The sequence below is a fragment of the Grampus griseus genome, assembly GCF_964374135.1.
Source record: "Grampus griseus genome assembly, chromosome: 3".
NCBI classification, from domain to species: Eukaryota; Metazoa; Chordata; class Mammalia; order Artiodactyla; family Delphinidae; genus Grampus; species Grampus griseus.
In genome coordinates this window covers 147314191-147337715 of record NC_139019.1, presented here as the reverse complement: position 1 = coordinate 147337715, position 23525 = coordinate 147314191, and the positions used below count along the sequence as shown (strand labels likewise).

Genomic DNA, 23525 nt, shown 5'->3' with positions numbered 1-23525 from the left:
TGCTTCCTTCCCCTACTTGGCCAGCAGGTCATCCTGGTGATGCCCACAGCCGTTGGCAAATGCCAGGCCCCGGATTTCAGCAGGAAATGTGGAGAGCTTCGGAGTGACCCTTTCCAACCCCAGGTGGCTCACCGGCATCTAGGATTCTTCCCCCCGCCCCCCCCAGGAAAAGGGAACCTGTTGCTTGTCTTCTCCTTGGAGACGGTGAGGATGCTATAGACTAAAAGCAGGTAGGGATGGAGTCAAGGGGTGGTGTGCTTGTAATCAGGCTGTCTGGGGCTGAAGGGGTGACAAGGCTTCTGGAGAAGACACTGCCCAGAGCTCTGGCCCCAGCACCCAGTCAAAACTCCTCTCCAAGACTGAGTTAGAAACTGAAAAAGCAAATTGTTCTCTTATGTTCTCCGCCCAACTACTCCCCGAGGAGTTGCTGCTTCGGAGCTGTAAACAGGGAGCTATTTTTTCCTCGCCTTAGAAAATCTGAGTGTCCCTTTTCTATACCACCTGAGGGAGTTCTGTTTAGGTGCAGGCTTTGTACATTCAAAACCAGCTGACGTCACAGCCCTGTAAAGTGAACAACTTCTAGTCACGCTACCGTCTGGGCTCCGGATTGCACATTCCTTAGTGTTAAATAACCTCCTAGAGCCAGGATCCCTGGATAAATACCTACACGTTCTCTCTAGGTCATTCTCACACACTCGCCCTCTCTGGACTGTCTCCCTCCCCTCCCCCTCTCTCACACACACACTCAACCCAACCCCAGCAAAAGGCATTGCACAGAGGACGCCATTTCTCAGCTGAGAGGTCACCGGGGGACAGGGCAGTCTGCCAGGCAGTTCCTGAGCTCGCTCTTGGGACGGCCTTTTGGGGGCAAAGCACTTTCGAGCCAGAGGCAACCCTCACTTGGACTGAGACCCCCGGGGGCCTCGTGTCCACGACTGTCACGCCTTGCCCACCCCTGGAGAGTGGCAGGCAAGATAGCTGCTGCCCTTGGACTCCCCAGCGGCCATGGTGGTTGCCCGGCCCGGGGTGGGGGTGGGCTTCAGAAAGGTGACCTTGCTCTGGTCAAGGCCGTCGGCGGGCCAGGCTACGGCCTGTAGATCTTAATGACGTCCTTGATGGGCCGCCGGCAGATGGGGCAGCAGGCCCGGGCCTGCCTCTTGAGCCGCAGGCCGCAGCCGTGGCACAGGCACATGTGTCCACACGTGTAGATGACTGTGTCCACCTCGCCATCGAAGCACACCGCGCACTCGCTGTTCTTGCTGCCCACCAGCTCCGGTGGGGAGAACACGGGGGACACTGGTGGGCTCAGTGGGGAGCTGGGGGCCGTCACTGCAGAAAGGGAGAACAGGCAGACCTTAATCCGTGGTTCTCAGGTGGGCTCTGCTGGGGCAATCCCAAGAAGGCAGGGCTTCTATGGCAGAATCCATGGGGGGACAACTTGGGGAGACACCAGTTTTGGTTATTCTCCTGGGTTTTGCCCCCTTTCCTAGGCTCCTACCCCCAAGCATCAAGCACCATTATCAGCCTCTGGGATGCCACATCCAGATGTTTCTCCTCCCTACAGCTGAAGAAGGAAAGGATGCGGGGGAAAGGCAGCCACCTTGTTTAGCCCCAGGAAGGGCTGGTACAGCCACCAGGGCGAGCCCCTGTCTCCCTGCACCCTCCACTCCCCCATCCCTGAAGGTCTGCCCTTCCTTACCCAGGGATGATTCAGATGCCGAGGAGGACTGGTTGACACTGAAGGCCATGTCGGAATCGCTATCGTCCTGGGAGCCGCTGAGGGATCCTGACGGGGACGTGGTTGCTGGGCTGGACTGCAGGGTGCCTGAGACCAAAGAGACTCCATCAGGGGCAGTGGGAGGTGGGCTCTGCTCTGCTAGTCCCTGGCTCTCCACTGCTTTGCACCTTCACTTCCTCATGTATCTAATGGGAGGACAAGAGCTACCTCACAGGGTTCTGCTAAGAACGGATGGAATCGTTCATGTGTGATAGACATCTGGTCTTTGCCGCCTAGCCTCCATTCTTGTTTATTTCAGAATCAGCACTGGAATTTTGTTTGAGGCACTACTTCACCCTCACACACATGATCTAGGCCAGGCCAATAAGAACTTCCACCCTTGGTCTCAGTGGTGGTTCAAGCAAGGCCTGCAAGGCCAAATTCTGTGACTTTTACTAGAACTACTAGGAAAGAAGGGGCCCATTCCATGGGGAGATGAGCCTGGTGCTGTAGGGCCTGCCTGAGAGTCAAGCCAACACAGAGGAAAGTACAGCTTTCAGGTGGAATCCTGAGGACATCCTTTCAACACCTAGATCCAGCTGTTCCTGAATCCATCCAATATACTTCCAGACTTCTGAGGCATGTGTATACCCCCCAAATTCCTTTTTTGCTTAGGGCACTGTGAGTGGGGTTTCGTTACTTGCAACTACAAGACTCCCAACTAGTGTTCAACATGGATGGGTCTTCTTCCCTGAACTCACTGTTGGTTCAGATAATGATGCGTTATCTCTGATGTGAAGAGACATGCCCCTTCCCTTACCCTACTTGAGGATGGATGGACAGATTACAGAACCAGGGTTGCTGTCAGACGGGGATCAGGAGGGCAAGTCCCTGGCCTCTAAAAGCAGTCACTTCCTTTCTAGCTTCTCCTGCCTTCTCTTCCTGACCACTCAAAGGCTCATCGTGGTTCTTCTGGAGGTGCTGGGGAGGGGGAGAGAATGACTCTAGGCTTAGTTCTTGCAAAGTCCCAGTGGGAACTTGGGCAACTCATCTCAGGCTGAAATGATGACTATTGTCTGATGGTCCCTTAAAAAAAAAACAACAACAACAAACCCAAACCAACCAAATTACAACCACCACTACCCTGTTCCTCCTCTGTCCTCAAACAGCAACAGTCACTGTCGTTACTATTGCTACTTATTAAACATGCTGCATGTGGCAGGCACCTGCTTAAAAGCATTATATGCACCTCATCATTTCATCCTCACAACAACCCCACGATGCACGTCATCACTCCCTTTCTACACTGAAGGGAACTGAGGCTCAGGGATTCTCTGATTTGCCCAGCATCTTCATGGCTGACCAGCCACGTGACTGGGAGTTATTTAATCTCCCTGTGCTTCAATTTTCAGGAGGATAAAACTGAATGAGGTGACATATGAAATGTTCATCGTTTCTGTTATCGTTTGGACTTTACTTCTTGAAACACGAAAATGGAGCTGTGCTCTCTGGGAACCTTCCCTGATCACCAGCCCCGCTCCACCAAGCTGGCAAGAAGAGAAGCCCCTCTGCTGTAGCAAACACCACACCGTGCAAATCTCCATTTGGGTGTCTGTGAGGACGTGAGGGCGCTCCATGGTCTGTGTCCTCTCCTCTGCCGTGCCCCATCCCACGAGCTCAGGGCCTGGCCCACAGCTGGAGGAGGGTGCTGCGTGTCTATTTGTGGCATGAATGAAGGCAAGACTCAATCTCAAAACGGGGTGGTTCAAGCCTGCGTTCCACTTTCTGTGGACGGTGTTATTCTCATTTTCCTCTTTTAAATGTAGTTGTATTTTCTTTTTCTCCTACACTTAATATACATTACATACGTAAAAATATTTATAATAAATCATAATAATGGAAATAAAAATTGCACCGACAATTTCCCTGTCAGGCTCTGACACCAGCGGGTACTTGGGTTGGTGTGGACAAAGTGTAGTCCAGGGAGCTGCGACAAAGGCATCCCCGGGGCACTGGTTAGAAATGCATCTTCTCAGGACCCACCCCCACTGAATGGGAAACTCTAGGTGGAGGCCAGGCGGTTCTGATGCGCGCTCAAGTTTAGGGGACCACCGGCTGGGCTTCAGCAGTGGTTCCGGCTACCTGTCCAGTGGTGCCAGGATTCCCGAGGTGAGCCCCGCAAAAGCGCGGTCGGGGGACTCACCGAGGAGGCGCAGCTGGCCCGCGGCGCCGCCGCTCACGGCGAAGAAGGCCCAGAGCGCCTGCGTGGTGTCGACACACAGCAGGCGGTCGCGCGGGCGCCCATTGACGCCCAGGAGCACGTCGCCGCCGGGCCGCAGAGTGAAGCTGAGCGCGTCGCCTCCGCTTGGCACGGGCCCGGCGCGCGCCACCACCCAGTACTCTTTGCGGTCGAGCAGCGCGTAGGGGTCGGTGGGCAGCTCGGCGGCCCGGAGCCCGCCCGGGTCGCATGACGTGATGCCGAAGGCCAGCGCACCGGGCGCCGCCAGCCCCGGGCGGCCCACCTCCACGAAGAGGCTCTCCCCGGGCCGCAGCGGGCGCTCGGAGAAGACAAGCGTGCGACCGCCGTCGGGCCGCGGCGCGCAGGCCACCTTGCGGTCGAGCGACAGGCTCACGTCGGGCCCGCGCGTCGCGTGGAAGCGCAGGTCGGCTTCTAGCAGCGCCGGCGACGACGAGGGCCGCGGGCGTTCGCGGGGCCCGCACGGGATGGCGGCGGCCGCGTGGTCGGCGAGCGGCGGGCCCGGGGCGCGGCCCAGCGCCAGGTGGCCCAGCTTGGCCACCACCTGGTTGTTCTCCAGCTCGTTGTTGTCGAAGTTAGCCGCGTCGTGGCTGCTGGGCGGCAGGCAGGCGCTGAAGCGGGCCTGGCCGAGGCGCGCGGGCGTCAGCGTGTCGGCGAACGCGCTCTCTGCGCGGGGAGGGCAGAAGAGGGGCAGTGAGGGCGCAGCCGGCCAGGAGCCCCCGCCTTGCCCTCCCCATGCCCCCACCCCCACCTGAGCCCTCCCTTTCTTTTTCTGATTCCTTCGTGAGGTTATTTAAGATCCTCAGGTGCACAGAATTGGATTAAGCATCATCCCGAGTGCACTTGACTATTCTTATCTTTGGGACGGCCAGATGAGGCCCTTCCTCCCTTTTTCCTCCCTCCTTCTCGTACTCCCATCCCTCCATCCTTTCCTTTCCCTCTTTTCTGTCTTCTCGTCTCCCTTTTTTTCTTTCCCCCTTCTTCCTTCCTCCCACCCCCCTCAGAGGTTTTCATACTTTTGAAGATTTTTTTTTCTTTTAATTGGTGTTAGTTTCTGCTTCATAATGAAGTGAATCAGCTACACATACACATATTTAAAGGGCATTTAAAAATCATTATTGTCTGCTTCCCCAACCAGAACATAAGCTTCAAGGGAAAGAGCAAACCCTTGGGTTTGTGGCCTTACTGTGTGACAGGTTATTTTAAGCTCCTTTTCACAGCTTCTCATTTAGTCCTCATACAACCTGTGAGGTGTGTACTGTTATCACCCACCATTTGGTGAAGAAGGGAGCTGAGGCACAAAGGGGCTAGGGAGCACGACCAAGGTTGCACAGCAATTAAGTGGCAAAGTCAGGACTCGAACCCGGGGCTGTCTGGTTCCATGCTGCTTCTGAAAGAAGGCGGGGCATGGGCCTGTCCTCACTGCTGTGTCTGCAGCAGGGAGCACAGTGCCTGGGTGCTACCCCACCTTTGAATGTGTAAGGTTTCTCCAAGAAATGGCCTCATTGTATAGGACAGGAAACTAAGGGGGCGTGTTTTAAAAGTCACAGTCATGAAAATATTTTTGAACAATTTTTAGTAACATGAAAAAATGCTCTTGATCTATATTAAGTAAAAAAGCAAATAAAAATAGTGTTTGTCGTCCAGCTCTTCATACTTTGGTATCAACAGATTACTTGTTGACTGTCCCTATCTAGAATGTGAGTCCCTGGAGGGCCGTGTCTGTGACAGTCTGTTCACCACCAAGTTTCAGGGCTTAGCAGAGTGCCTGGCAGATAGCCTTCATTATTATGTAGCTTACTGGATGAATAAATGAATGAGGTCTCTAGCAGAGACTGACTGCCTCTCTGAATAACAAAGATATCAGGGAAAGAAAGTATTTTGAAGTTGTTTTTGTGATCAAAATTTTCTTGTTAACCAAAGCAAGTAAAGGAAGCAAGAAAAAGTGTTACTCAGACTTTTTAAACCAAACCACTCTAGCTAAGATTTTGTTACCATTTTGTAATTTATGTCATGGGGAAAAAAATATTTCTTTCTCTTTAGTTTTCCAAATATAAAATTAAATCATAATAACAAACATGGTTTTGCAAAAAACATGCCCTAACCCCTGGTGAGAGCCTCATATGTTACTCCCCACCCCTGCTCCACACAGGGCAGTTTGCAAACTGGCCATCCAAGTTCTGATGCTGGCTCACAGACCTGTCTGGTTGGCCTACTGGTGTTTGGTTTTTTTTTTTTTTCTTTTTTTTAACTTTTTATTTAAAAAAAAACCAAACATACAAATAGTATAATGAATGCTGTTTACCCAGATTCAACAATTACCATTCATGGCCAATCTTGTTTCACTGATGCCCCCATCAGTTCTCCCTCCTATATTATTTTGAAGCAAATCCTAGACATGCCATTTTATCTCAAAAAATTTCAGTATGTCTCTCTAAAATTTAAAGACTTCTTTATTGTGTGTGAGAATATGCTTTGTTCCCAGTTTCTTTGAATGAAGGTCCAAATAAAGCCCACTCATTGTCACTGGCCTCTTTTAAGCTATGGTTGCCTCTTCTTTTTTCCCCTTCCAGGGGTTTGTTGAATTAATCACCCCTTGGTCTTTCAAAATATTTTTTGAACTAGTGGCCAGTATTTAAGAGTCAGGAGATTCACTTTACACTGGATTTATAGCCTCTCTTGGAAAATCAGGTCTAGTGACACAGGACCTGAATTCTCGCCTGTCATCGATGGGTTACAGCTTGCCCTTTTGCTGAGGTGGTTTGCTCTCCTTCCCCATGGCCCTGAGCTGGCCCCTTCACCCATCTCAACTACTTGCTTGGGATCTGTGGACATTTGAGTTTGTCTTGCGTTAGTGGATGCTTCCCCATAACCTGAGGGAAGAAGCAGGATTTCAGTTTGGTCCTTTTAAAAAGTATGTATGTGTGCATGTGTCTGTATGTATCTGTCTATAATACTATATGTGCATAGGAAATCAAGTTCTAGAGAGACATACAACAAAATGTTAATGGTCATTATCTCTCAGGTGGGTGAGGTTATGAGGGATTTTCTTCAGATTTTTCTGTATTTTCCAACTTTTCTACAGTAAACATATACACTGCAAAGTTTTATCATCAAAAACCCCAACATTTTGAAAAATCAAGTTTTCAATTAATATGTAACAATGGGGGGAAAATGCCCGTGATATAATATTAAATGAACAGCTGAGGATACAAAACCGAATATATGATTTGATTCGAATTATGTGGGAAATGTATGCATGGGATACAGAGGAAAGATATAGGAAGGAAATACATAGAAATTTGAGGGCGGTTATCTCTGGGTGGAAATTTCCTTCTTTATGGTTTTCAGATTTTCTCATTTTTCGCTAATGAACATGCACTGATTTTGTAATCAGAAAAAAAACATGAATAAAAGTAGACTAAAACAAGCACTTTTTTTGAAAAGGCATTTTAGACAAGTGGGTGTTTCTGGGAGCCTCTTGGCGTAATGCATTTTCCCAGGGCTCGCTGCCCTACCACAGTCATCCTGTGAGGCCAAGCCTAAAGGCATTAGCCATGGCTTGCCGTGGGCCTCTGCTCTTGCCAACACACTCTGCTTCTGTCCCCCACCCCCAAAGCTCTTCCTCCTGGCCCCTAACAGCTCCATGTAAGAGCCTGTCCTTCAGTATAGCATCCTAATTGAGAGCATGGCTTGGAGATGGGTACACTTAGGTTCGAGTCTTGGCTTCAGTCCTTCTTGGCTATGTGACTTTAGGTAAGTCACTTTACCTCTTGAAGTCTCAGCTTCCTCAGCTTAAATATCATATATTAACGCATATATGTGGAACCTAGAAAAATGGTACAGATGAACCGGTTTGCAGGGCAGAAATTGAGACACAGCTGTAGAGAACAAACATATGGACACCAAGGGGGGGAAGGGGTGGGGGCGGGGGCGGTGGTGGTGGTGTGATGAATTGGGAGATTGGGATTGACATGTATACACTAATATGTATAAAATAGATAACTAATAACCTGCTGTATAAAAAAATAAAATAAATTTTTAAAAAAAAATGGAATAATGATGATACCTGCCCCCCACACTCCCACCCATGTTGTTATAGAGATTAAATTAGATGCTTTTATAAAGAGTCTAGCACAGGGGTCTCAACCCCTGGGCCACGGACCCGCTATCCATCCCCATGGCCTGTTAGGAACCAGGCCACACAGCAGGAGGTGAGCAGAGGGCAAGCGAGCGAAGCTTCATCTGTATTTACAGCCGCTCCCCATCGCTCACATTACCGCCTGAGCTCTGCCTCCCGTCAGATCAGCGGCGGCATTAGATTCTCATAGGAGCGCCAACCCTACTCTGAACTGCACACGCGAGGGATTTAGGTTGCACACTCCTTGTGAGAATCTAATGCCTGATGATCTGAGGTGGAGCCAAGGCGGTGACGCAAGTGCTGGGGAGCGGCTGCAAATACACATTATCATTAGCAGAGAGGTTTGACTGCACAGAGACCATAATCAATCAATGCACTTGCATCATCTGGAAACCATCCCCCCCCCACCCGGTCCGTGGAAAAATTGTCTTCCACGAAACCAGTCCCTGGTGTCAAAAAGGTTGGGGACCGGTGGTCTAGCACAGAGCATGGCACAAAGTGCTCAAAACATGGTAATTATCATTATTCCTTAAACATCTATTAACAAAATGTATAGAGCACTTGCCATGTGCCAAGCACTGTGCTGGGCACTGGCTGAAGAGGAGAACAAGCAGGCATGGCCTCTGGGTCCATGGAGCTCTCACTGCAGTGGGAGAGACAGATTTTAATGAAGCAACTGACAGAAAACTAACTCTTCTTCCAGACTGTGATGACTGCCACCAAGAGCTGCCGTCTCACGATGCTCTGAAAGACGGGCACATTCCAGTGGGGAACTCAGACTCCGAGAGGCAAGGTGAGTTACTCCAAGTCCCACAGCCAGGAAGTGATAGAACTGGGATTCTCTGTGTGTGTCAAAGGGGGACTTGGTCAGAAGTGGGGCCTCAGAGTGGGTCAGAACAGCCCAGTCTCTGATCACGGAGCTATGACACGAAGGCTGAGGGAGTGGTGGCTGGGAGGTGGAGAGTAAGCATTTCAGGCAGAGGGAACAGCATGTGTGAAGTCTCTGAGGCGGTGAAAGCTTGGTATGTTTTTGAGGCTGGTGTTACAGAGTATGTGACAGCACTTAACCTGGGACCTGGCACACAGTAGCCCCTTGGAAAAGCTTGGGTCTCCTTCCTTTATATAAGGAGCTTCGTCCCTATCAGGCATTGTCCCTGAGTGAGACAGGCCCAAGATAGCAGAGTGCTGGCCTAGGCCCGACCCTTCAGAATCCACCTCTCAAAGCTTCTCTATGGAGAATCAGCCAGCTGGCTACAGGCAGAAATCCAGCCACATCAAGAGGCCATCAAGGAAGCTTATCAGAACTTCCTGGCTCTAACCTGCGACTCGTCTCCAAATGCACTCCCTGTACCTGATGAAAGTATACACAACCATTTACTTGAGCACCTACCAGAAGCACCTCCATGCACTCATTACCCTTATCAATCCTTACCACTATCCCACGCGGCTCTGCAAAATGGGCACATTTCACAGTGGGAAAACACCGAAGCGTTGAGAGACGAAGTGCGTTATTCAAGGTCACACAGCCAGCGGTGACAGAAATGGGATTCCATCTCAGGCTACGCAACTCCAAAGCCGGGCTCCTCATGACAAGCAACGCTGCCTCCAAAATTCAGCTCTCCTTGTGCAACTCTTACAGCTGCCCAGCAATGGGGACCCAGCCTCAGGCCAAGCGGAGTTGTGGTCCCCAGGGACCTAATATCTCTGAGAGGAAGGGTCCAACAAGTACCCCCCTCCACCCCCCCACGATCACCCACCAAGCACCATCATGCAGCAGCAGTCCGAGGCCAGGCGCGCGGAGGCTGGAATGGCTGGGATGGGTGCCCTGACCTCCCACTCTCCCTGGGCCACCTCCAGGGCCTGCCTCTGGCCTGGGATGGAGCTCAGTTCTTCCCTTTCTTTCTCTTCCCTGGCTCTCTCAGGTCCACTATGTCTGGGCCTGGAGGTAAAGCAGAATTTATGCCCCAAGAGAAACCATCTGTGTGTGAAGATGACAATGAAGACTGGAAGAACTGGAGACAGAGGGGACCATCCATCAGTCACTTCGGTGTCTCAGAAGGACTGCTTTGCGCCGTGTCCTGGGGGCAGAAGTGACAGGACACGCTGACGGAATGATTGCCGGGGGAGGAAAAGAGGAGTCCAGCATGACCCCGGAGGTTCCGGCTGAGGCACCACGTGGGTGGTACCATCCACAGACAACAGGGATGGCTGTGTGAACGTGTTCTATGTGGGAAGCCTCTAGGACGCCAGAAGGAGATGTGAGTAGGCGGAGGGAACTCTGGAGTTCAGGGGAGGTGTCAGGGCTGGGAATATGGATTCGGGAGCCAACAGCTTGGAGATGGGACTCAAGGCCCAGCGACGGGCTCATGTCATCTGGAGAAAGAGGGTAGATGAGAGAAATGGCCTTGCCTCATTTGTTTGTTAAATTCTACAGTTGTTTAGGCACTTTTCTACGTGCATGTTGTAGTATATGATTTAAAAGTAAGAAGGAGGGCTTCCCTGGTGGCGCAGTGGTTAAGAATCCACCTGCCAATGCAGGGAACACAGATTCGAGCCCTGGTCTGGGAAGATCCCACGTGCCCCGGAGCAACTAAGCCCACGTGCCACAACTACTGAGCCTGTGCTCTAGAGCCCGTGAGCCACAACTACTGAGCCCACGTGCCACAACTACTGAAGCCTGCGTTCCTAGAGCCCGTGCTCTGCCACAAGAGAAGCCACCCAATGAGAAGCCCGCGCACCGCAACAAAGAGTAGCCCCCGCTCGCCGCAACTAGAGAAAGCTGGTGCGCAGCAACGAAGACCCAACACAGCCAAAAATAAATAAATAAAATAAATAAATTAAAAAAAATAATTTAAAAAATATTTTAAAAAAATTTCACTGGGTTGAGCTGAAGAGGGAAATGGGAGGGGGTGGTATAGACAACACCTTTGAGAAGGTTTCTCTCTGAAGGAGAGCAGAGAAATGGTAGTAGCCTGTGGAAGAGATTGTCAAGGGCAGTTTCTTTTAAAGATGGGAGCTACCAGAACCCTTGTATGTGCTCATGGGGATGATTCTGTGGAGAGGGAAAGACAGGCTGGAGAAAGGGACAAATGACAGGAGAATGCCCCTGAACAGGCAGAGGGGACAGGAGCAGAGCTCCTTCTACCATGGCCACAAGAGGGCAGGCAGAAAGGCAGGGGTGTTGGGATCGAGAAGAGAAGGTGAGGATGTTGGGCACTGAGCCCGGGCTTTTCCAGATGCCTCCCTGCTGCCAATCAGAGAAGATTGGACCAGGGCAGACAGACCTCAGCTGGTCCCTGGCCAGTGCGGTTTGTGACCTCAGCTTCCTTCTGCAATTTGGGGAGTTTCACACCTGCCTCACAGGCCCATGGGGAGGACGAATGGCAGCGCTGTGGAAGGAATAACCACGGGCCTGGTGTCATGCCCGGCACAGAGTGGGCCTTTAGGGGCCCCTAGTAGGACGTGGCCACAGACTGGAGCTCTCACTCCTGACTGGGAAAGGATAAGCCTTCGGGGTACCCTACCAGGCAAATGCCTTACTGTGGGGCTGGGAGCTGGGTGCTGATCTGGGCTGTTTGTAAAGAAAACATTAACTGCAAAAGCCGATTACCCTCTGCTGCTCCCCAGTGGGGCTCCAGATGAAGCCAGCTGAAGCCGCTCCTCCCTGCCTGATGTGGGTGCTCACAGGTCCCAGGCCAAGGCACCTCTCGGGTCCTGGACCAAAGCCCCTTGCCCACCACAGCCACTGATCAGCTGGGTGACCTCAGGCAAATCCCTGCCCCTCTCTGGGCCTCTGTTTCCTTATCTGCAGCACGGAGAGATGCACTCAGACCTGCAGGCTCTGATTTCGATCTACAACTTCAAGTCTTTATCAAGCAGTTTGTTCATAACACTGGTGAACAGACACTGACTCTAGAACCACCAGCTGTTAGGTGACCCTGGCCAAGTTATCCATCCATGCTGGGTCTGCCGATGGGGATGACAGGGTTCTTGTGAGGACCAGAAGACATCACCCAGGTACAGCCCTCAGCGTGGTGTCTGGCACAGAGTAGGTCCAATAAATTAACGAAAGGGCTCAAGGCTTTCAGGGGGGGTTAATGACTCCCTTACGAGGCCTTTGGAGAGCCACTGTTGCTGGCTATCAGGCACCCAATCCCTGCTTCTTCTGATCTCAGCACCCAACTATTCTTTTGAGGGAACTCCCCCTGCCCCATTTCCACTCATTGCCTTGAGGAGGGAGTCTTAACTTGGCCAGTCACTCTATCCCATCCCTCTAGCCATGGAGATCAACGAGGTTAGATCTTGAGATTTTAGCTAGACCTTGTGGGAAAGTAGCTCTCCTGCTAGTTCGTGGGACATGGGACTGGAGCTGCTGGTGGCCTTGCCCCCAACCCAGAGGGACAGCCTGGTGGAGGATGACACCAACAAAGACTACAGCTGAGCAAGAAATAAAGGCAGGCCAATATTCTGGGTGCTATTTCTTGGGCCTCTGCATCAAGCCAGTCTAACAGGGAGCTGTTCCCTGGAATTTTCAGTCACAGAAGACATTAATTCCCCATGCACCCCCCACCCTTTTTTTTTTTTTTTTTTTGCTTGAGTGAGATTGAACTGGTTTCTGTCACTTGCAACCAAAGGTTTCTGACAGCATAGCCTGCAATGCCATGGCCTTGGGCTGGCATTCCATGTTCAGTCTGACCAGCCTTCTACTGCTCGACAGAGGAAGGATAATGAGGCCATGACACTGACCACTAGTGAGCTGCCTGGAAGAGGGACAGGGCTGCCTCAGGACAGCATGGGGCCTGCATTCCAGAGCTCTGGAAAAGGGCTTCCTTGGAGAAAAAGGAGCCAGGAGAGGTGTGCATGACCCGGCTGAACCTTCTTCTCTTGGGTCCAAGAACTACTAAAATCAGCAGAAAGTAACTTGGAGCATCCAGAGAAATCAAGGCTCTCAGGATGGACCACTCCAGGCCCCAGTAAGCTCATCCTGGTCGATGCCCCTGAGAACAGTAAACTAGCAGCCACAGGGCAGCCCTGTGGGAGAATGTATCAAGCAGTGCAGTTTGCATGGGGGCAACCCAGGTGTCCATCAAAGCGGGAAGCCATTAGAGAACAAGGAAGCAGAGAAACAGATACGGATAAATCTTAAAATGGGGCAAATGAAAAAAGAAAAATAGAATAAAATCCTTAGCACAATACCATCTACCTATGCATACAAAACAGCTCTACATTTTTTTTTTTGCGGTACGCGGGCCTCTCACTGTTGTGGCCTCTCCCATTGCGGAGCACAGGCTCCGGACGCGCAGGCTCAGCGGCCATGGCTCACGGGCCCAGCCGCTCCGTGGCATGTGGGATCCTCCCGGACCGGGGCACGAACCCGCGTCCCCTGCATCGGCAGGCGGACTGTCAACCACTGCGCCACCAGGGAAGCCCTCTACATATTTTTAAAAGATACACACGCCCAAGGGCTGCCAAACATCAGAGTGACGCTTATCTGGGCAGGGGAAGGCGCGAATGGGAGCGGGGATCGGAGATGAAGCAGAAGAGTCAAAACAAGAGAAGGGGCTTGTGTGATGATACCATGCCCTGAACTGAGAGGTCTGAAGAGCTCAGCCTGGTACCAGGCAGGGAGGAGGGACAGGCACCCATGCAAAGAGGATCGTTGTGATCACAATCCGGGCTGCACCCTGGGGTCACCCGAGGAGCCCTTAAGAAATCTGAATGCCTGGGAGCCACAACCCCCCACCACCACCTCCCTGAGGTTCTGATCTAATCGGTCTGGGTGCAACCCGGGAAGTGGGGTTTTCAGAGCCCCCCAGGTGACCTCAATGTACAGCCAAGGCTGAGAACCACTGAACTAAAGGTTCTAATCCTGGCTCTGCCACTCACAAGCAAGTCACTTCCCTTCTCCAAGCCCTGGATTCTTTATCTAAAAGGGGCTAAGTCGTCCTATCTTGAGGAAAGACTGAATGTCACAAGAGGGGGGACCTGAGGGTCTGGCCACAGAGAAGCAGCGCTCTCTGCTGCAGCCGGACCCCCTTGCAGGAGGAATGCTGGGCTGAAAGCACAATTTCATCAGGTAAGAGAAATAGGCAAGGCCTACGAATCTCTTTTTGCTTCTGAGACTTAATTTTGGCTCAAGTTCCAGGGCAAATACAGTGCACCCCTGTCCCACCAGACGGGGAGGACACTTCCCAGATGAGGGTTGCCAGATAAAATATAGGATGCCATGTTACATTTGAATTTCAGATAAACAACAAATTCTTCTCTACCCAATATTCTGTAATAACCTATATGGGAAAAGAATCTGAAAAAGAATGGATATATGTATAAATGAATCACTTTGCCTTACGCCTGAAACTAACACAACATTGTAAATCAACTATACTCCAATATAAAATCAAAATTAAAAGAAGAAAACAAATTCTTTTATAACGATGTCACAACTATTGCATGGGGTATACTTGTACTAAAGAGATTATTCATCATTTTTCTGAAATTCAAATGTAACCGGGCATCCTAAACTTGACAACCTTCCCCAGATGCTGCTTTAGCTTGGTGTTGAGGGTCTATCCAGTGTGGTCTGAGAGAGGTGAGGGAGGGATGAGGGGTCCCTATTCTGAAGTTTCACAGCTGAGACTCTCTAAGGGAACTATGTTACCCCCTTGTTCCTACTGAGGAAAAGGAAGCCAGAGGAATTTGCATGACACTAACATCAGTTGCTTTTTATTTATCCACTTGGTACTGTGGACACCACCCTCAGAAGCCCAGTTCTTCCAGCAACTGGGAGGGAGGGACCCCCTTTATGGTGGGATTTCTTTGATTCTCATGTTGTGCCGGCAACAGCAGAGTATCTATTACCCAGGCTCAAACCGTACAAAATCATGACTGTTTCGCTTTCTTCTTATTTTTATTATAACTTTTTTTTTTCTGATTATAAATCATTGTTGATAACTTGGGGGAAAAAAAAGAAGAAAAACACCCATATCCCCTTTACCCCGATGCAATCAATGTCAATTTCCTCTTTCCCTGGGAAGGAAACATTTATTGAGCCTTGATCACATGTCAGTAACCTCTCCATTATCTCATATAACCTTTAGAAAGAAAAATAACTTTATTGCCCTTTCTGATTATAAAAGGTTTTTTACATATATATTAAAAAAGATAACTCATAGAGGTAATAAAGAAAGAAGTGGAATTCACCTATGATCCCATCACGGAGAGATAGCATTCCTTCTAATCTCATTTCCCCATCTGCATGTAATTGTGAACATTGCCCCGTGGCACCTGTGATAGCTGCTCCCTGTCAACCAGCTCACTGCAGGCACTACTGGCAGATAAGGAAACTGAGGCTCGTGCCTGCCACCTGCCACTGATGTTCCAGTGGGCCCTCTCCTTCCCTCCAAGGGGCGTGGGATGCTGGAGGGGCTCAATAAAGGCTTGTTAAATGAACAAATGAACAGGGGCAAGAGTCCGTGACTCCTCACAGGCTTGTTCAGTCTCATGAAGTCATCAGAGGCTGCTTCCGATTTGTATTTTTTTAAATCCTAATCTACTTGCGCTGATTATGGAGTGGCTGTGATTTCTCGGCTGTTACCCTGAGACATGGGCTATCTGAGGGAACAGGTAAATGAGGCCTGATTGTCCTCCTGCTCTATAGGAATAAACAGCTCCAAAAAAGAGTGACAGGAGATCTAGAGGAGGTTTTAGAAACCTACATTTCCTGGAGGTGAAATACCAAAATCTTCCATGGAAAAGAGTGTGGGGCAACACAGTGAAAATGCCCAAGTAAGGCCCCAGCTTGGAGGGTGGGTAGCTCTTCATAATCTGGTCTGCCTAAGCCTGGATTTCAGACATGTGCTTCAGCTCCCATGCAAACGGGCAGAGATTCTTGCTTCTTAGCTGTTATTTCTTGAGCGCCTTCTATGTGCCAGGTGCTGTGCTGCATCCCTTTCATACACCATCTCATGTTCCCCTGCCCAACAATCCCACGAGGTGGGTGCTATCGTGAACTCAATTTACAGATGAAGAAACTGAGGCACAGAGAGGGTTTGGTCACCTGGCTAAGCCCACATAGCTGGCAAGTGGAGAGCCAGGTGTGGAGTAGAGATCCGTGTGACTCCCAACCCTCTGCTCCTAACTGCTCAGAAATTCTGCTGCCTTTCTTCTCCTGGAGAGTTGGGGAGCCTGAACGTATACATCTCCCCTCCCTGCCCAATGGTGGTGTGGATGGTGGTAGGCAAGGAGCCCGGGGCCAGAGTTTTCCCTCAAGATGCAGGGCTGAAAGACCAGAAACAGCCCAAACGTTCAGATACACAAACTGTGGTGCATCCGTATCACGGAATGCTACTGGACAATAAAAAAGGAACAAACTTCTGATACACCATCAACAGGGATGAATCTCAAAGACCTTGTGCTGAGATTAAGAAGTCAGAAACAAAAGCACATACCGTATGATTCCATTCATGTAACGTTCAAGAAGAGGCACAATAATCTATAGTGAAAAATCAGAAGAGCGGCTGCCCCGGGAGAGAGGGGGGCTGCCTCAGAAGGGGCAGGCAGGAACTTTCTTGGCTTATGGACAGGTGTATAAATCTGTCAAAACTCAAACTTTAGATCTGTGCCTTCACTGCAGGTAAATGACATATAGGGCTGTGTCCCCTGAGAAACTTGCTCTCCTTTTGCTCCCCCAGAAATGGAGGCTGGGTTGGCTCAGGTGCCACCTGTGACTTCAAGAGCTAAGGTCGCAAACAGAAAGCAGGTCCATGGTTGCCAGGCGCTGGGGGGAGGGGAGGATGGGGAGTGACAGCCCAATGGGTGTGGATTTCCCTTTGGAGTGATGAAAACATCTTGGAACTAAATACAGGTGATGGTTGCCAACTGAATGCCACCGAACTATACACTTTAAAATGGTACTTTTTTGTCATGTGACTTTTTTTTTGTTTTTTAAGCGGTACGCAGGCCTCTCAGTGCTGTGGCCTCTCCCGTTGCGGAGCACAGGCTCCGGACGTGCAGGCTCAGTGGCCATGGCTCACGGGCCCAGCCGCTCCACGGCATGTGGGATCTTCCCGGACCGGGGCACGAACCTGCGTCCCCTGCATCGGCAGGCGGACTCTCAACCACTGCGTCACCAGGGAAACCCTGTCATGTGACTTTTACCTAATTTTTAAAAAAGTTTAAAGAGAGAGAGAGAGAGAAATAAGGTCTTAAGAGCAGCAGACTTGTAGCCCCGTGAGTTCTCACCACCTCCTCTGTTACAGCCAGAGCCACACCTGCCTGCCTGCTTCCCCAGTGGACCTTGAGCCCCTTAACCGTGGGCCTTGATTCGATACATATTGCTGACTGCCTGGGCACTGTAAATACTAGAAGACTAGGCCATATGTTTGACTGCTGTACCAGTAAATGGATTGTGAGTGAATGAATGAGCAAATGAATAAACACGTGTGAGTGAGTGAATATATGAATGAGTGAATGAATGAGCGAGCAAAAGAACAAATACTTGCATGAATGAGTGTGCGAGCAAGTGAACAAGGGAGTGAAGGAATGAGCACAGGAATGAATGAAAGAATGAGTGAATGAGCACGGAACTGAACGAAGGAGCAGGTGAACGAACCTGGGCCTGACCATGGACTCTGGACCACACCCGTGTGGGTTCCAATCCTGGCTTTGCAATGCAAGTCACTTAACCACTGCGTGCCTCAGTTCTCTCATCAGTAAAACGGGGGTAGTAGGTTTTCGCCAGAAAGAAATGAGTTGAAATGTGTCAACTGCTTAGAAGACGCCTGGCAAAGTGAGCCCTCGGTATTCGTGAATGTTACAGAAACACACATTCATGCGCGCGGTGACCCGCTGCCTGGTCCAGGCGGCGCCGCCCTATCCCCCTGCCAGCGGGAGCCGCGACCTACCGAGGAGCTGCACCTCGTCGGTGATGCCGTAGACGTCGATGAGCGCCCAGAGAGGGCCGCTCACAGCCACACCGCAGTGGAAGAGCACGGGCTCGCCGTCGTTGACGCTGTAGAAGACACGGCCGTGGCGGTCCGCCCAGTAGGCCAGCACAGTGTCGCGCAGCGCCAGGTTCTCGGGCAGCGCCTTGGCCCAGTAACCGGGCCGCGTGACCAGGTCAGGACAGGCATACTTGGGGATGTCCTGGGCGCTCATGAGCGACGGGTCGTGCGCCGTGAAGCCGAAGCGCAGAGCCCCGCTCCAGCCCGGGCGCACGGCCACCAGGCGCAGCCGCACCTGCTCGTATAGCCGGATGGGCCGCTGTGTGAACGTGACTCCGTTGCAGAAGCTGTTGCGCCGCGTGGCCCGGCGCGAGTGGCCGTCCAGCCGCACGTTCTTGCCCTTGGCCTGTGCATGGAAACGCGGCGCTTCGCCCAGGACTGGGCGCCGCTCCGGGCCAGGGCCGCAGCAAGGCCGGGTGGCCAGGAGGCGCGCGGGCGGGCTCGAGTCTGCGGGAAGAGACAGGCAGGAGGGTTAGGCGCCCTCGCAAACTGTTAGGCCCCTCTGAAACTGTTCAGAGCTGTTTCACTCCCAGACAGGGCAACACCAATGAGCTGGTCACAAGAGCCAGGCTGGGGTCAACTGACTTCTCCGTCCCCATCAAATCCCTCCACATCTAGAGGCTTCCTCCAAAAGCCACTTGTGGGCTGCAAAGTCCCTCTAAAGGGAACAGCGGCCTTGGATTCTTGGGGAGTAGTGGGGAGTCTTTGGTTGCTTTTCTCTGTGTAATTTTTATTAAAAAGCAAGGCAATTTGGGCGCACTCTTGGGATCCCCAGTGCATCCTGGAATCTCAGCTCTCTGGCACCTCCTGGCTGTGGATATGCAGGAGATCCTATCACTTCTCTAGCCTGTTTCCCTGCCTGTAAAATGGGGACATTGCTTAACTCACACAGCTGCTAAATGAACATGTGGATGGAGTTCCTAGAATACTGCCTGGCACAGAGCATGTGGTTAATAAGCAACTAATAACATGATTATAATACTGAGGTTCCAAAGGACACCCAAGCCAGGATTCTGATTTCCCATCCCCTTTACCCACAGAAGAGGAAGGCATTCTTTATAAGCAAGGCTGGCTTTTCTAGAACATACACCTTTTATAATTCATTTCTAGGGGAATTTTGCCCCAAAGGACCTGGAGAATCTTGGGATAGTCTCCTTTCAAAGGATCTGGACACCGGCCACAAACCCAGGTGGCCCCATCTGGAGGTGGGGGCATCATCCTTCCCACCTTTCCTCCTCCATCCCTGGTTACTTACTATGCATTTCCTCATTTAATCCTTATAATAACCATATGAGGGAAGGACTACCATTATCCCCTTCATGCAGATGAAGACATGGTGTTTCAGAGAGGTTGATTTATTTGCCTGAAGTCACACAGCTGGCTTCACTAAAGGCAGAGCTTCAATTGAAGCCATGTTTGTGTGACCTCCGTCCTGCCTTTTTACCTTATTCTCTCTGCTGTTTAGGAATCAACACAGGATGGATAGAAGGTCTGGGCTATAGACCCCTGACGTAGGAGAGGGATGCAGAGGCCACCTGTTGATTCCTTGTACCCCTAGGCAGGCCTGCTAGGCATTGAACTGGTGGAGGAGGGCTGCAGGCAAAATGCTCACTCCATTATTCATCCATCCATCCATCCTTCCATCCATCCATCCATCCATCCATCTACCCATCCATCCATCCACCCATCCACCCATCCATCCATCCATCCATCCATCCACCCACCCGTCCATCCATCCATCCATCCATCCATCCATCCATCTACCCATCCATCCATCCATCCATCCATCCATCCATCCATCCATCCACCCACCCACCCATCCATCCATCTATCCATACATCCTTCTATCTACCTATCCATCCATCCAACCATCCATCCATCCATCCATCCATCCACCCACCCATCCATCCATCTATCCATACATCCTTCTAACTACCTATCCATCCATCCAACCATCCATCCATGCATGCACCCATCCATCCATCTTTTCTGCAGATGCATCTGCTGGTGTGAAGCACTGAGAGAGCACAGGTGATGATACAATCCTGCCCTTGTGGAGAGCTGAGTCTCTCCGTGGAAGAGAAGACACACAGATGAATAGACATGAACATTAGGGACCGATAATAACAATAGAGACCCCATTAGGCATTGGCACTGGGGGGCTATTAGGCCCAGAAGAGACCCCAGACTCAGCCAGGGGCCGGAGGGCAGGGGGTTATGTCCACAGAGCCAGGTCTTAAGGGAGTCTACATTCCAGGCAGAGGGAACACTAGGGGCAGAGGTGGGAGAAGCTGGACTTGGAGGGGAGGGTAAGTAATACGGTAGGTGTGACAGAGGGTATCTGAGGTTGGGCAGCCACTGCTTTGCAGGGGTGAGGGGTGAGGGTGCCATCGCATCATAGGGACCAGCCAGGAAGGCCCTGAACGCCAGCCTGGGAGGCTCAGAGCGCACACCACGGGGAGAGGGAGCCACTAGGGGCCTCCAGTGGAGCGGGCCGGCACTGCCTGTTAGGGAGGGCCCCTAAGGCAGAGAGGAGGGTGGACACAGAGCCAGGCTGTGGGCCATCTCCGGAACCACAAAGATAAGAGTAAGGGACCACTGGACAGCAATTCCGGCAGGACAAAAATCAGACGCGTGGGGGAAATACTGCCCGGGTGTAAACCATCCGAAGAGGCCGCCCAGGACAGCAGAGGCTGCGTTCTCCACGCACGCTGTGGCCTTGTACCAGCCACCCAACCCTGGGCGGCAGTCTCCTCCTGTGTCTAACAGACCGGATTCTCTCCAAGGTCCCCGCCGCTGGCAACCTCTCCAGGAAACATTAAATAGGACTAGAGATCAAAAGCACCAAAGACCACAAACCACCGTTATCTGATGATTTTTATCTCAGCTCCCATCACTGTTGCTTTTCCAACCTTACCTCTCAATCAGAGGCTTTCTTTACAAAACTGGCTTGGGAACCCTAAGCAGCTGCTCCTTCAGAGTGGCCTGGCGATTTCAATGGATGCTGGGGGGTGGCGAGATACTGCTTTGTTACTACAAGGGGATGTTTCCTGCTAAACCAGCTATATGTTAGGATAAAAGGCAGCCAAGTAACAGCGAAGTTTACATATTTGTTTAATTTTGATTATGTGATCCAACTTCCTTCAGGGAATGAGGGATAAACACTACTTTTCCCTCCTCTGAGGCCAGAGTCCTGATGTGAGATAAAGAAAACCAGAGTGAAAAAGTCTCTAAGAGGATGTGTTATTTACACAAATTGAAAATGCTCAAAATGAAAGCACAAAAAGCAATCTGCAAATTGTACGCCAGCGTCTGCTTTTAGCTCAGCTCAGGGAAAGCAGCCTCTACATGAAACAGAAAACTGTGGCCACGGACCCCACGGGCCTCGGAGAACATCCTAGTTCAGGGACGTCAATGGAAAACCTGAACTTTGTCATTTAAATTACAGCAATAAACACTACAGCCATATTAGAGAAAGTTTGGGAAGAAGGAGAAAATTTCCCCTCTTCTCCCCACATTCATACCTTAACTCACGTTGCATTTTTCATGTTGGCCTTTATCCTGCCTGGCCCTTATCCACGGAAGAACCACTGGCTGTGCCCTCACTAGGCGCCATGTCCTGGGCCGTATGTTTTTGATACAAGTGATACAAGGTTGCAGTTAATTCTTAATACAAATCCTCACCCACAGGATTACTGTCTATTTTCCAGGAAAAAAAACTTCCTGCGGCTACAAGGAGATATGAACCCAGCTCTGTCTGACCCCAAACCAGCCCTCTTTCCTCCTGTCCTGACTTTCCTCCATAAGTAGCACAGAAGGACTAAGCACTAAGTAGTACTGAGTACCTTTTCTAACTTCCTTGCCACCAGAGCACACATTTAATTTTGACTCCTGCCTTTTCTTTCCTAACTCAACATTATATAAAAAGCATCTTTTCCCACATGGCTCCCAAGCGTTCACTGTTCTGTTTCACCACTGCAGAATATTCCACTGAGAGCCAAAATGTCCCCTGCCGTTCCCCTCCTGGAGATGACTTCAGCTGTTCCCGCAAATGGCTGAGTCCATGGGCACAGAGGTTCCTGGCTGCTGGTGCCAGGACCAGATTTAAATGGACACCCTGTCACTGGTGAGGTGTCACCTTCTGCCAGGGAGGGGCCCCCAGCCCACACCAGGGACCAGACCCTTTCCTCTCACGCGAGGCAGAGTCTCCACTGGCCTCGTGCGGGTGTGCCTCCCTCTCTCTGGCCAGGAACTGGGTCTAGAGACTCTAAGAACAAGGCAGGGGGAAGGAGTTTCTATGCGGTGGGAACCGAGGGGAGACTCTGTAGTCTCTTCCTGTGTGTAGGAAGGAGGGGACAGTCCTGGCCCACCCCTCATGGTTAACCAAAGGCTGCTGCAGCCCCTCCAAGACCAGAGGGAAGGGTCTTTCCAGCGTTTAGTCAAGGAAGCAATGCCCCACTCGAAAACGTACGAGTACAGATTTTGGGGGGTGGGTGATGAGTAGCTGTTGGTATTCAGGAAGGAGGGAGCTCTGTTCTGGCTAAACAAATGTTGCCCCTGCCAGCCTTGGGCTAGTCCTTCGGGAAAGCAGGGGGACATCAGAACTGCTCTGCGGGCTGCTGCTCTGTGATCTACTCACATCAGTGCTTTAGAACGGCCCTCACGGGCTCTGGGTTCGAACCCATGCTTTGCTGCTAATTTGTCTGAGGGGCCTTTGGACAAGTCACCATCTGTGAATAGTGTGTGAATGCAGAGCCTCATCTCAGGCTGCTGGGAGGGGCGATGAGAGCACAGAAAGCTCCCAGCAGGAGTCCCAGCACATGATGGATGCGCACTAAACGTTCATTCCCTCCCCTGCAGGGAACATCAGGTCCAACCCCTGGGTAAGCCCCTCACTCCATCTCTCCCACACTTTTATTTTCTAAATCTCAATGTGAGAGGTGGTTAAAAAGAGCACAGGCTTGGAGTCAGGCAGATGGGGGTTTAAATTCTGGTTTTGTTGTTTCGTAGCTGTGTGATCTTGAGGTACATGCTTAACTTCTCTGCTCCATCCCCTAACCAGACCTAGAAAACTGGTAAGAGTCATCTCCACCCTGCACGATTGCTCTGAGGATGAATGAGGCCAGCTGGTCAGACTCGGTGTGTGGCACGTAGTAGGTGTTCACTTAACACTGGGTCCCCCACCCCACCCCCACCCCCTTTAGTTACCTTATTTAGTTTCTTTGCCGAGAAAAGGTTTACTCCTGGGTCGAAGATGGCTACTTGTAGGGTCAGGGGATTATATCCTGCAATGTTTCTCCCATAGAGGGTTGGTAACCTTGGCCAGGAAAGGCCTCTTGAAAACCCCAGGGCCACTTTCCCTGGGTATCCAAGGACAGAGACCTATTTTTAAGCCATCCCAGCAGCGTC

General features: G+C 51.1%; 1 protein-coding gene across 3 annotated transcripts in view; it reads right to left on the bottom strand.

Moving 5' to 3' along the window:
* Positions 1-1082: 1082 nt before the first annotated feature.
* The window catches only part of NEURL1B (neuralized E3 ubiquitin protein ligase 1B), a gene marked incomplete at its 5' end in the record, with an annotated part of 35760 nt that continues 13317 nt past the window's right edge, over positions 1083-23525 (bottom strand). The window contains 4 exons of one of the 3 annotated variants that reach the window (XM_082651053.1): positions 1083-1329; positions 1700-1825; positions 3921-4640; positions 18018-18563. In XM_082651053.1, the coding sequence (XP_082507179.1) occupies positions 1085-1329; positions 1700-1825; positions 3921-4640; positions 18018-18563 (1637 nt within the window). In that variant the 3' untranslated portion in view covers positions 1083-1084. The remainder of the gene's footprint in view (positions 1330-1699; positions 1826-3920; positions 4641-18017; positions 18564-23525) is intronic. The other 2 variants (XM_082651055.1, XM_082651054.1) reach the window with 2 other exon arrangements.